This window comes from Onychomys torridus, chromosome 2 (assembly GCF_903995425.1).
Source record: "Onychomys torridus chromosome 2, mOncTor1.1, whole genome shotgun sequence".
NCBI lineage: Eukaryota > Metazoa > Chordata > Mammalia > Rodentia > Cricetidae > Onychomys > Onychomys torridus.
The window spans coordinates 154,139,666-154,152,798 of NC_050444.1; the positions used below are offsets into that span (position 1 = coordinate 154,139,666).

Sequence of the window (13,133 nt, forward strand, 5' to 3'; positions counted from 1 at the left end):
CCGGGCCTCCTATGACCTGAGCCTGTAGTCCAGACCTCTGCAATCTGGGCTTCTGCAACCCAGGCTTCCTGCAACCTAGGCCTCCTGCAATCCAGACCTCTGCAACCCAGACCTCTGCAACTCAGGCCTCCTGCAATCCAGACCTCTGCAACCTAGGCCTCCTGAAACCCAGACCTCTGCAACCCAGACCTCCTGCAACCTTGACCTCTGCAACCCAGGCCTCTTGCAATACAGACCTCTGCAACCCAGGCCTCCTGCAACCTGCACCACTGCAACCCAAGCCTCCTGCAATCTAGACCTCTGCAACCCAGGCTTCCTGAAATCCAGATCTCTGCAACCCAGGTCTCCTGCAATCCAGACCTCTGCAACCCAGGTCTCCTGCAATCCAGACCTCTGCAACCCAGGTCTCCTGCAATCCAGACCTCTGCAACCCAGACCTCTGCAACCCAGGCCTCTGCAATCCAGACCTCTGCAACCAGGCCTCTGCATGGCTTATACTCATCTCTCTCCTAGAGGCCTGGTCCCTTGCAAAAGACCTGCTCTCCCTGGGTTCCATTACCCTGGATAACGCTCCATGCCCTCTCCCTACCTCCAAGTCCCAAGACTGATAGGGCTGCTAGACAGGAGCGGGGCTTTCTCAGAACCCTTCTTGAGAGTCACCCTCTCTGTCCCCATCATGAGGACAGACCACCACCTTCCCTTGGCTGGGCAAAGGGACTACTTACCCAGAGGTAGCCCTGTGGAAGGGAAGTGCTGACAGCTGAGAAGCCCAGCAGGGGACAGTTGACAGGACTGTGGACCAGACCCCCAAGCTGTAGAGACAGAGATAGTATAGGCAGGTCAATTAGTGGGGTGCCAAAATGCCAATATTTGACATACTTCTGAGCCCATCACCCCCCACCATGAGAATCCCTCAAGATGGGGGCCAAGGAAGTGACACATGTCACATACATAGTTTCCTACACTTTGTATTTGACCATCATTCTTCTAGAACCTTCGTCCAGAAAAGGCCTGACTGATGCTCTATATCCGTCCATAGACTCTGGAACCAGGCAGCTTCTAGATAAGGCTTGTTGATGACCACTAAGCTCCCCTCCCTCAGCCAAGCACTTTATTTTGTAGATGGAAAAGAAAAGTCCACAGAAGGCCAGAGCCAGCACTAGGTCACAGAGGAAGTGAGTGACAGGGCCCCGCTTGCTCCTGCACCCCAGTGGCCTCCCACATGCCTCCAAAGAGCTGTAAGGAGGTGAAAAATGGGGTAGAGGGGCTCTGCATTAGTACCCTTCTGCAGAAGGACCCACTGGGACAGGGGACTGGGTAGGTTGTGTAAGTAAAACACTGGGGCTTGACTGGCAGCCAGTTGTCACTGAGAGTCACTGGCTGCTTATACAGCCTCCTGCTTCTGTCGTTTCCAGCCCCTGGCTGGATGGCCTCTCAGAGCCTTGTTTCAGGTGCTGTCTTCTCTGGACAGGACAGCACTTGGGGCAGCTGGAAGGGGCCGTGTCCAGAGACAGAGACACCAGGACTTTTCCCAGGCAGGTGCTGCCCTCTGCTGGTGAAGAACCTGCCAGTCCTGCTCTGGGAACACCACCACAATTCCTCATGGCCATGGTCAAGAGGGCCAAAAGTTGCCCGCAGACACCTTAGAAGTTAGCCAGATTGAAGCTCAGAGGGGGGACATGGCTGTCTGAGATCACACAGCATGTTAGGGACAGAGGCTGGTTTGGACTCAGACTTCCCATGCCTGAATCTCTCTACTCTCACTGAAGTTCTGAGTGGAAGCTCCAGGCCAGAGACTTTGGAGCTACAATGTTCCACTTCTCCCCAGCTGGGGATCCAGGACCCACACACTGAGCAAGAAGTCTCCAGACCCTCTGCCTCCACGGCTGTGCTGGCTGAAGGGCCCCAGCCTTTCTGCCTGGCTGCCATTCCTGTCCTCTCAGGAAAGGAAGGTGTCATCACAGCCTAGACTAAGGCATCTCCATGGCAATTCCCAAGGGCCCTGATGTCAACTGATTGACAGAAACGGGTCTGAGACAGTGGTAACAATTGCATGCTTCCTTAAGGGACCAGTGTCCTTAGCCAGGTGGTGGTGGTGTATGACTTTAATCCCAGCACTTGAAAGATGGAGACAGGTGGATCTCTGTGAGTTTAAGTCCAGCCTAGTCTGCAAAGCGAGTTCTAGGATAACCAGGACTGTAACACAGAGAAACCCTGTCTTGAAGAAACAATTAACAAAAAAAGCGACCAGTGTCTGGGCCCCTGTGTGGTTCCTGACTTCTGGAAAGCCAGGCACACCAAGAGGCAGAGTACTAGCTAGGGAAAGGATGCTGGCTTTGCATTCAGTCAGCCCGGCACCAACCCTGCTTACACATCAACTTCCTATATATAAGTAGGGAGCTGACATCTCACTGGGATGGTCTTGGGGTCTGAAAAAGACAGTTAGACAGCATGGAGCATAGGCCTGGGCACCTGGTACCCAGCATCCCTGTGCCTCTCATAGCCTAGATAGATTCCTCCAGCACTTCGCATGTACCACAGCCAAGCAACTGCACACCCAGCAGTCTTCAGGGTTCTCAACCGCTGTGCCGCAGATACGGTCTGAGTGTGTCTGTCCCCCACAGGCCTGTGTGCTGGAAGCCTGGTCCCCAGGGTGGCAGTGTTAGGGTAGTGAGACCTTTAAGAGGTGGGACATGGGGAGGTGACTAGGCTAAGGATGCATTTCTCTAGGAAGAGATTAGTGTTCTCATGGGACCCTAGTTCCCCTGAGAGTGGGCTGTTACCAAATGAACCAGCCTGTCCCTGAGCCTCCCAGACAAGTGATGGTCTTCACATGTGATCACCCCCATCATAATGCCATCACCCTGGGACCTTACTGGTGAACAGATTGGGGCTACCTGATCTTTAGATGTCCAGCTTCCAAAGCTGTGAGCCAAAGAAATCTCTTTTCTGCATATAGTATCCAACCTCAAGTGTTGTGTCATAGCCACAGAAAATGACTGTTAGCCGTTCTGGATAATGGAGCTGGTCCATCAGAGCAGAGGCTGCTGGGCTGGGAAGCTGAGGACCAAGCTGACTGGCTATAGATCCCTGTGGGGCCAGGCTACAACCCCTTCCACAAGGCATTTGAGTCACAAAGCATTTCAGAGAGCCCAAGAGATGGCTTAGCATGTAAAGGGACTTGTCACCAAGTCCAACAGCCTGAGTTCAATGCTCTGAATCCCCATGGTGGAGGGATAAAAGTGACATCTAAAAATTGTCCTCTGATCTCCACATGTGCACTATGTGGGCAAGCCCCCCCACACACAAATAAATAATAAATACATAAATCGTATAATTTTTAAAAATTAAAGACCCTCAGAATCAACACACTCCACCATCTCAAGCCTGTGCCCAGGCAGGCCTTGAGACTGGCCTGGTTTGTGGTATGTCCACAGTGACCTCTTGCTGCCCCTCTAGGGACAGGCCTCCTACTTTGGAACAGAGCCAAGAGCCCAAGGAGATTCCTCAGGCTCCCCAGTGGTCAAGTCTTTGGGAATTCCTAGGAGACCCATAGGCCTCTTCCTGGGGGTTAAAAATGTCCTGAGATGTTCACTTCTGTTCCTTGAGCCCTGAGTGCATTGCACACAACTGTGTCGTGGTACACATATGTGCATGTGCATACACATGTGTGCATGTGTATGTACTTGTGCATAAAGGTCAGAGGACAACACTGGGTGTTTTCCTCAGCCACCTTCTGTGGTGATACTTTGTGTATGATCTAACAAATAAAGCTTGCCTGAAGACCAGAGGGCAAAGCCAGCCACTAGTTAGCCACAGAGGTCAGGCAGGGATGGCACACACCTTTAATCCCAGCACTTGGGATCTTAAAATGCCTTTGCTCCCAGTACTTGGGAGGCTGAGACAAGAGGTGATATGGCTGGGTAGAGAAAGGAATATAAGGCAGGAGGAGACAGGAACTCCTTCTTTCTTTGGCTGAGGAGTTGGTGATGTGAGAAGTGGCTGTGGCTTGTTCCTTTGTCTCTCTGGTCTTTCAGCATCTACCTCGATATCTGGCTCCGGGCTTTTTCTAAGAACAATCAGGATTCATGCTACAACTATCCACCGGATTTTTGAGACAGGACACCTCACTGTGCCTGCAGCCTCATCCAGCTCTGTCTCCCCACACTGGGATTACTATAGGTCCACACTACACACCCATCTTTTTTACATGGGTGCTAGGGATGCAATTCATGTTTGCATGGTAAGCAGCTACCACTAGACCGTCTCCCCAGGCCCTCAACCATATCATTTAATCCTCACTGTGACCCAGCCAGGGGCCTCAATGGCCTCTCCAGTTGCTACTAAACATGTGGTGGTGGCTCACGCCTTTAATCCCAGCACTCGGAAAGCAGAGCCAGGTGGATCTCTGTGAGTTCAAGGCCAGCCTGGTCTATAGAGTGAGATCCAGGACAGGCACCAAAGCTACACAGAGAAAACCTGTCTCAGAAAAACAAACAAACAAACAAACAAAGATGTGGCTTTACACTATGAGCTACACTAGCTTTCTAGTGGCACATGACTGGGGCATTCCAGGCTGGGATGTAATGAGGGCGGGGAGACTCCCAGTCAGACTCACACTCTCCCACAACCAGTTCCCTTGCCGACCAGAGGTCTGGCACAGCCCAGCATGGGCACAGTTGTGAGCTCCAGGAAGATCATTGCTCTTCAACCCCCAGCAAGAATACAGCCCAGCACACACGTCACCTAGCTGCTACAGGTCAGGGTCTTGTCTGCCCAGGAAAGAGGCAGGGCCAGCAATTCCCTTGCCCAACTCCAGCCTTCAAAGGGAAGAAACAGGCCGGCTGCCAGCTCATGTGGCCACCTGAGAGCGTCTGTGAGTAGGAGAGAAGCCTGGGCAGCTGCCCACATACACATCTGTTCCCACAGTAATTGGACAAGGCTGGCCGTCTCCGCTCTGATTCATCCCACTGCCAGCACTGAGCTGATGGGGCACAGCTGTCTGGGCTAGGTAGGAGGTGGGCAAAGCAGAGCCAGATGAACCCAGAAAATATAGCCAGACAGGCTCTGGCAGGTCCCCCAGGAACCCCTGCCTCCAGGCCCATTACCCACAGAGATTCATGCATGGCCCTCTCAGCTGACATGGGGGCTCCTTGGGACCAACTGAGCATGGGTTGAGCACTGCCAGCCCACATGTTCTGGAGCCCCAACAGCTGCAAGAGAGGAGATACACAGGCCCTTGCTCACCCTCCCAGGTCCAGGATGGCAGACAGTTCCCATCAGATGTCTGTTCTTTCAAGGAGACTCTGGAAACAGAAACCCACTTAGGGACTCTACTATCTGCGTCTCACCCAGGGTGTGACCTATGTATCAGGAAACCCTAAGATCCTGAGGGTGACAGAAGACTCCAGCCCCCACTGCAGAGGCCACACTCCAGGGCAGAGCCTGAAAGTTTCCTCTCCATGGACTCTGGTTTCCACACCAAGGCCCACAGGTAACCCTCAGTCCTTCATTATTGCCTTAAAAAAGTCACCTACAGGCCATACTCTGAAGGATATTTTTTAAGTATTACAAGGGAAAGCCGGGCAGTAGTTGCCCACACCTTTAATCTCTAAGTTTGAGGCCAGCCTGGTCTACAGAGGGAGTTCCAAGACAGCCAGGGCCACACAGAAAAACCTTGTCTTAAAAAATCAAGAAAAAAATAAAAATAAAAAAAATAAATAAAGAATGAATGAAAGAAAAAAGAAATGATTACATGGGAGACTGGAGAGGTAGTTCAGCAGTTAAGAGCACTGGCTGCTCTTCCAGAGGCCTAGGTTCAATTCCAAGCAACTACATGGTGCCTCACAACCATCTGTAACTTCCGTTCCAGGGGCATCTGATGCCCTCTTCTGGCTTCTGTGGATACTGCATGCATGTAGTGCACATAACATATATGCCAGCAAAACACCCATACACATAAAATAAAAATGAATAAATCTCTAGAAAAAATTAAATAAACTTTGAGTAGTACATGCCATTACTCTGTGTCCTGATCAGAGGCTGGGTGAGGCCTCACTCTGCAGAAGTGAGAGCCTTTCTTACTTTTCCCTGGCCCCAAGCCCTGGCCTCCAAGTCCCGGCCAGACTCTACCTCTGGCAGGCCTCTGCACTGAGCTCCAAGCCTTATTCAGCTATCTCAGTCTCTTCTTCTGTCCCTATAGCCCCACTTCCAAGAATTCAAATGAAGATCCAGATGCCACCATTACCTGGCTTGGGTCCATCAGGGCTTCAAGAACGAAACACTACAAGGCTGCCATGGTCTCCCTCACGCAACGACAGGCCTCATCAGCCATAGCAACAGCCTCAATGTCCCCTCCAGAACTCACATTGAAATTTAATGGCCACTGTTAACAGGTCTAGAAGAAGGCCCCTTTAAGAGACAACTAATCTAAGCTCCATCCTGTTTCCTGCCAGCCCCTTTTGGTTTGTCTGTTCCATATTGATTGGACTACTTATAAAGTGGCTCCCCCTGGGCCCTCTGGGGTCTGTGTCCTTCTGCTGTGTGGATGGATCTCCTGTTTAGTGCCACCTGCTCCGAGGGGCCCTCCCTGCACCCACGAACCGTGCGGCCCCCATTTCCATGCCTGCCGATCTCTGCTTTACAATCATGAACTCCCTTCAATTCCCTTCTGTGTACTGAGGCCCTGCCTGCCTTTGCCTGCGAGTTCAAAGGCTACATGAGGTGGGAACCTCGTACGTCCTGGTCACCACTGCATTCCCGATTCTAGCACACAGTAGGTGCTCAGGGATGACCTGTGAACGGACAGATGAGTAAAGGAATGAACGATGAACTTACATCGCATGGGGGCTCTTTCAGCTCTTAGAGCCCCAGTCCTACAGCCCAGCCCGCACGGCTCCTGCGACTATTTATCTGTGCTGGGTCCCACGCTCGCTCGCCCGTCCCAGAGCTCAGGGTCCTCATCTGCTTGGGATAGACAACAGTTGCTCCAGTTGGAGGGGTGGGCTCTGCCAGGACATAAGGGACAAGTGACGGATGGGGGGCGAGCTTCCTGGTGGTTAATACCATGGAGACAGTAATCAAGTTGAACCAACCCCTTATTGGCTGTCATTTTTGGAAGTCTGTCTGGGCTTTTATCTCCTGTGAAATTCTGTTCTAATCTAATCACTATTACAAGAAGTGCAGCTAAACACGAGAAGAGAATAGTGGGCAAGAGAGAGGGTGTGATGACCTCGGAGCATCCCAGGATAAGGGAAGTCACCACCAAATCCAGCACTGGCCTCGTAACGTCATCTTGGGCACAGTCCCTAGTCAGGCCTTCAATGGATGAGGTTGCTGGTATTCACTATTCCAAAATAATGAAATTTTCCACCCCATGGCCCATGCTGGTCATTCATATACACCCTTTCTTTTGGTGGGAATACTGACTCACAGAATGACAAAAAGAGGTTTGGCCCCCTGGGTCAGTTATCTGGACTGAGACGCTGGACCTTTCCAGCTGCAGCAGATGCTACCTGGACACTGGTTCTCCCAGGCTAGGCAGGGCCACCACAGCACCATGTGCCAGGTCCACTCACCTGCAGGCTGAGGGCCCGGGAGGAGAAGGCAGGGACGCAGCAGGCCAGGGTGGGACACCAGAACGGGGCTTTGCTTTTCCTGTCCTCATCGGGACACAGCCATCCTGGCTGGTTCTCCTCCCCTGCAGCGAGAGGAAGGAGGTGGACGAAGCTAGTGAGTGTGAGCCCTAGCAGGTAGTGACTGGCCTCAACCCTGAGAGTTACCACCGAGCCCAGCAGGCCAGGTCCCATGGTGACCTCACTGCCCTGATCAGTCCCCCACCCCATGTCTGTTGGTCTAAGATGAAGCCCAGTCTGGAGTTGGCTGTGGACCACAGGCAAGGATCCAGGAAACCTGAGGACAGAGTCCCAGCTTGACCCTACCATGGAGCAACCTGTGATGATACCCCAACTCCCTGAGCCTCAATTCCTTTGCCGATTAAGGTGTGACTGGGTAGGGGAGATTGTCGGTAGATTAAGTACTTGTTGGGCAAGTGTGAGGACCTGAGTTCAAATCCTCCGCATTCATGTAAAAGCTGGGTGTGACAGTATCGTAACCCCAGTGATAGAGGGTAGAGAGAGACAGATCATAGGGCCTCCATGGCCATCCAGGAGAGAGAGAGAGAGAGAGAGAGAGAGAGAGAGAGAGAGAGACCTTGCTTCAAAAACCAAGGAGAAAAGTGGCAGAGGGAAGGTACACAATGTCAACTTCAGGCCTTCACATATGCCTGCGCAGGCGAGTTCACTCACACATACACACGCATCCCACATAAAAGAAAGGAGAGATGAAGAAAAAGAAAGAGAGATTGTGAGGCTGGAGATGTGGATCAGTTGGTGCAGCGAACATTCACCTAGCATGCAGGAGGCCCTGGGTTCCATCCCCACCATGGAATGAACCAGGTGTGGTGGTACACACCCACAGTCCAGCCCTCAGAAACAGAGGCAGGAGGATCATTCAAGGTCATCCTCAGCTACAAGGTGAGATCCAGGCCTGGACTATGTGAGAGCTGTCTGTGGGGGTGGAGTGGGGTTGATAACCATACCTTCATGCTGTTTTGGAACAAGAAATAAAAAGGTTCTTGTTTTCAAGGACTGGGTCAGATGCTTGTGTGTGGTCTTGGGTTTCACGTTAAAGAAATGGGGGCAGATCTATGCCAACCAGCAAGTGGTGCTTTCGCACTTGATGGTGAGGAGGGCGGTCTGCTCACAGGTAGTATCCTCTGAGAAGCCCTTTCTGACGACCCTGGCTATGGCCGCCCCCTTTGAGGACCCACTGAAGACTCTGTCTCATTTCCCTCGGTGCCTTTCTGCCCATCTGAAATCATCTCTGCTCAGGTACCTTAGTGGTTTGTCCCCACACGTCCCTAGGCTGTACAGGTCTGGGTTGTGTCATTCACCACTGTCCCCCACAGCAGTGCCTGGCACAGACTACAAGTTCAGGATACATGGGCTCAAAGAATGAATGAATGGAGACTGCAGAGATGGCTCAGAGGCTAAGAGCACTAGCTGCTCTTCCAGAAGACCCAGGTTTGATTCCCAGGACCCACATGATGGCTCGCTACTGTCTATAACTTCAGTCTCAAGGGATCCAAACCCCTCTTCTGGCTTCCTTGGGCACCAGGCACAGACATCAACGGACACACATGCAGGCAAACACCGTGTACATAAAAACAAAATTTTTAACTATTGTCATGAATGAATGAGACCCAGGGATTCTGTCGACTAAGGAGCCATCCAGTGTGACAGGGATCCCACCACCACCACAGGGTGTGTATGCCCATGTATCAGTGAGTATCAAGCTGTGATGGTAGATGCTGATTGCCAACTTAACAGGATCTAGACTCACCATGGAAACAAACCTCTGGGCACATCTGTAGGGGAGTCTCTAGACTGGGTTAACTGAGGAGGGAGACCCACTCTGAATGTGGGCAGCACCATCCCATGGGCTGGGGTCCAGGACTGCGTAAAATGGAGGAAGCCAGCTGAGCACCAGCCTCCATCTCTCTGTGCTTCCTGACTGTGGATGCTGTGTGACCAGCTGCCTCATGTTCCTGCCACCATGCCTTCCCTCCCTTCCATGTTGGAATGCATCCCTCAAACTGTGAGAAGGAGGAGGAGGAGGAGGAGGAGGAGGAGGAGGAGGAGGAGGAGGAGGAGGAGGAGGAGGAGGAGGAGGAGGAGGAGGAAGAGGAGGAGGAGGAGGAGGAGGAGGAGGAGGAGGAGGAGGAGGGCAGGGAAGGAGGAGAAGGAGGACCGGGAAGGAGGAGGAAGAGGAGAAGGAATAAAAAGAAGACCACCTTCCTTTCTTTCTTGTTTATGCCATAACAATGAGAAAAGGAACTAATATACTATATACTAGGGCTGTGGATCCACCCGGCCAGTGTTCACAGTAACACAACATGGATACAGTGATCACCACCATACAAGGCGACACTGACGCACAGGGACTGAGTGTGGTGGGTGGCAGCATCCACACAGGGACTTGGCTCTATAGCTGTGTTCTTTGTATAGCTAGAACCAGAGTCCCAATGCCACTGTCACAGAGGCCTATTGACACAGCAATGCTAGCTCTGCCCCTAGAGATGCCCACCTGAGGGCACCTGTAGCTCTGGGGTCATGAGGGGGTCACCCACTGAACTACTGGGACAACAGTCTCCCTAAGTCCCTCACCCCTCGTTGGTGGCAAACAGGAAGCAGGGACCTGGCCCATGCTGCCCCTGCCTTTGGATGCGTGAGCTGCCCTCCACCCAGCCTCCAAGGCCAGCCTGCAACAACTCCACAGAGCTCCCCATTGCTCCCTGTTTGAAAATGCCAATGGAGTCCTGGTCTGCTTGGAGTCGGGCCCAGACTCTTCTGGAAGAGCCACAAGGACTGTCCCTCCCTCTCAGCCTCATCTCCCAGTCACCAGGCTCCTCAATGGTCAGCGATTTCAGCACACAGCTCTGGATGTCCCTTTGCGTGGAATGCTGCCCCTCTATCCAACTTGGCAGCTGGCTCGTCTCCTAAAAGCCTGGCCTAGCTGTACCTCCACCCTACCTTCTCAACAGAGTCCCAGCCTCTGTGTGGTGATATTGTATTCCCCAATATATCGTGCAACCTAATAAATTTATCTGGGGTCAGAGAACAGAACAGCCACTAAACAGACATGGAGGCCAGAAAATGGTGGAACTCACACCTTTAATAACCTAGCCTTCTGGAGGAAGAGATCCATCCAGATCTCTATGAGTTCAAGGCCACACTGGAAACAGCCAGGCATGGTGACTCACACCTTTAATTCCAGGAAGTGATGGCAGAAAGCAGAAAGGTATATAAGGCATGAAAACCAGGAACTAGGCTGGTTAAGCTTTTAGGCTTTTAGCAGCAGTTCAGCTGAGATCCATTTGGATGAGGACTCGGAGGTTTCCAGTCTGAGGAAACAGGATCAGCTGAGGAACTGGCAAGGTGAGGTGGCTGTGGCTTGTTCTGCTTCTCTGATCTTCCAGCCTTCAGCCCAATACCTGGCCTCGGGTTTGATCTTATTAATAAGACACCTAAGATTCGTGCTACCGCTCTGTCAGAGTTGCCACATCCCTTAGCACTGCAAGTGTCTCCGGGTTGGGATGACTCAACTTATGACCGTCCACTTTGCGGTGGTGGGAACAGAGGCCAGCCTTCGATTCTGAGCTTTGACCTTCCCCTGGACGGGCACTAGGAGGCATCATCTCTCAGGATGCTGCACAGCCACCCTGGATGAACAACTGAACTCTTGAGTGCACCACACCAGGCATTTCTGGATGTTGCCTTTTTGGATCTTGTCACATGTCCTCACACCCGTCAGTGTGTGTGTGTGTGTGTGTGTGTGTGTGTGTGTGTGTGTGTGTGTGCGCGCGCGCGCGCGCGCGCGCATTTATGCACGTGTGACTGTGTCCATGCATGCATAGTTTGGTTTGTTTGCATTACTAGAGATGGTACCTGGGATGTCAGGCATTCTAGGGCAAGTGTTCCACAGCCAAGCTCGACCTCACCTATTTATATACACGGGTGCACACACACTTGATTAAGAAATCATTTTGCCCAACCCGGGGCTAATGGAAATGACCTGGGCATGCTAAAGGTCAGCTGGGCTAAATTGTGATGTGTGGGAGGTTAGAGGTTAAACACAGTTTCCCCTTCGGATGTTTTCAACTCAAGATGAGTTCATGAGGCACTACTCATTATAACTGAAGGAACAGGGTTAGCTCTGCTCTTCCACGAACTTCTCTATTCCTGTGTGTGAGCCTGTGTGTGTGTGAGCCTGTGTGTGAGCCTGTGTGTGTGTGAGCCTGTGTGTGTGTGAGCCTGTGTGTGTGTGAACCCATGTGTGTGAGCCTATGTGTGAGCCTGTGTATGAGCCTGTGTGTGTGAGCCTGTGTGTGAGCCTGTGTGTGAGCCTATGTGTGTGTGTGAGCCTGTGTGTGTGAGCCTATATGTGTGAGAGCCTGTGTGTGTGAGCGAGCCTGTGTGTGTGAGCCTATATGTGTGAGAGCCTGTGTGTGTGAGCCTGTGTGTGTGAGCGAGCCTGTGTGTGTGAGCCTGTGTGTGTGAGCCTGTGTGTGTGTGAGCCTGTGTGTGTGAGCGAGCCTGTGTGTGTAAGCCTATGTGTGTGAGCCTGTTTGTGTGTATGAGCCCGTGTGTGTGAGCCTATATGTGAGCCTGTGTGTGTGAGCCTGTGTGTGTGAGCCTATATGTGAGCCTGTGTGTGTGAGCCTGTGTGTGTGTGTGAGCCTGTGTGTATGTGTGAGCCTGTGTGTGTGAGCCTATGTGTGTGTGAGCCTATGAGTGTGAGCCTGTGTGAGCCTGTGTGTGTGTGAGCCTGTGTGTGTGTGTGAGCCTGTGTGTGTGTGTGAGCCTGTGTGTGTGTGTGAGCCCGTGTGTGTGAGCCTATATGTGAGCCTGTGTGTGTGAGCCTGTGTGTGTGAGCCTATATGTGAGCCTGTGTGTGTGAGCCTGTGTGTGTGAGCCTATGTGTGTGTGAGCCTGTGTGTGTGAGCCTATGTGTGTGTGTGAGCCTGTGTGTGTGTGTGAGCCTGTGTGTGTGAGCCTATGTGTGTGTGAGCCTGTGTGTGTGAGAGCCTGTGTGTATGTGTGAGCCTGTGTGTGTGAGCCTATGAGTGTGAGCCTGTGTGAGCCTGTGTGTGTGTGAGCCTGTGTGTGTGTGAGCCTGTGTGTGTGTGAGCCTCTGTGTGTGTGAGCCTCTGTGTGTGTGTGAGCCTGTGTGTGAGCCCATGTGTGTGAGCCTGTATGTGTGTGAGCCCGTGTGTGAGTCTGTGTGTATAAGCGCATGCATGTGGGGACAGGAGGTTCCCTATAATGCTAATGATTCATGAGGGCCAAAACTTTCCCTCACACAACCACTCACACGGTGCCAGCAATACTACGGATCACACACTAATAACCACTCACACGGTGCCAGCGGTACTACCAATCACACACCAGTAACCAAGGGCAATCCAAACATAAGCTTCCTCTTGGAGCCTCACTTTGCATGGGTGTCTAACATACCCCATTGATGACTCGCTTTTGTGAAAGAAACGATACCAAGGCAAAATGAAAGGCTGA

The 13,133-nt window shown here is 52.1% G+C and overlaps 1 protein-coding gene across 1 annotated transcript in view; it reads right to left on the bottom strand.

Annotated features, from left to right (window-relative positions):
- The window catches only part of Arhgef10l (Rho guanine nucleotide exchange factor 10 like), a 129,686-nt gene that overhangs the window by 32,424 nt on the left and 84,129 nt on the right, over positions 1-13,133 (bottom strand). The window contains exons 14-15 of the mRNA XM_036178627.1: positions 7,578-7,699; positions 726-812 (exon numbers count right to left, since the gene is read on the bottom strand). Coding sequence (XP_036034520.1) covers positions 726-812; positions 7,578-7,699 — 209 coding nt within the window. The remainder of the gene's footprint in view (positions 1-725; positions 813-7,577; positions 7,700-13,133) is intronic.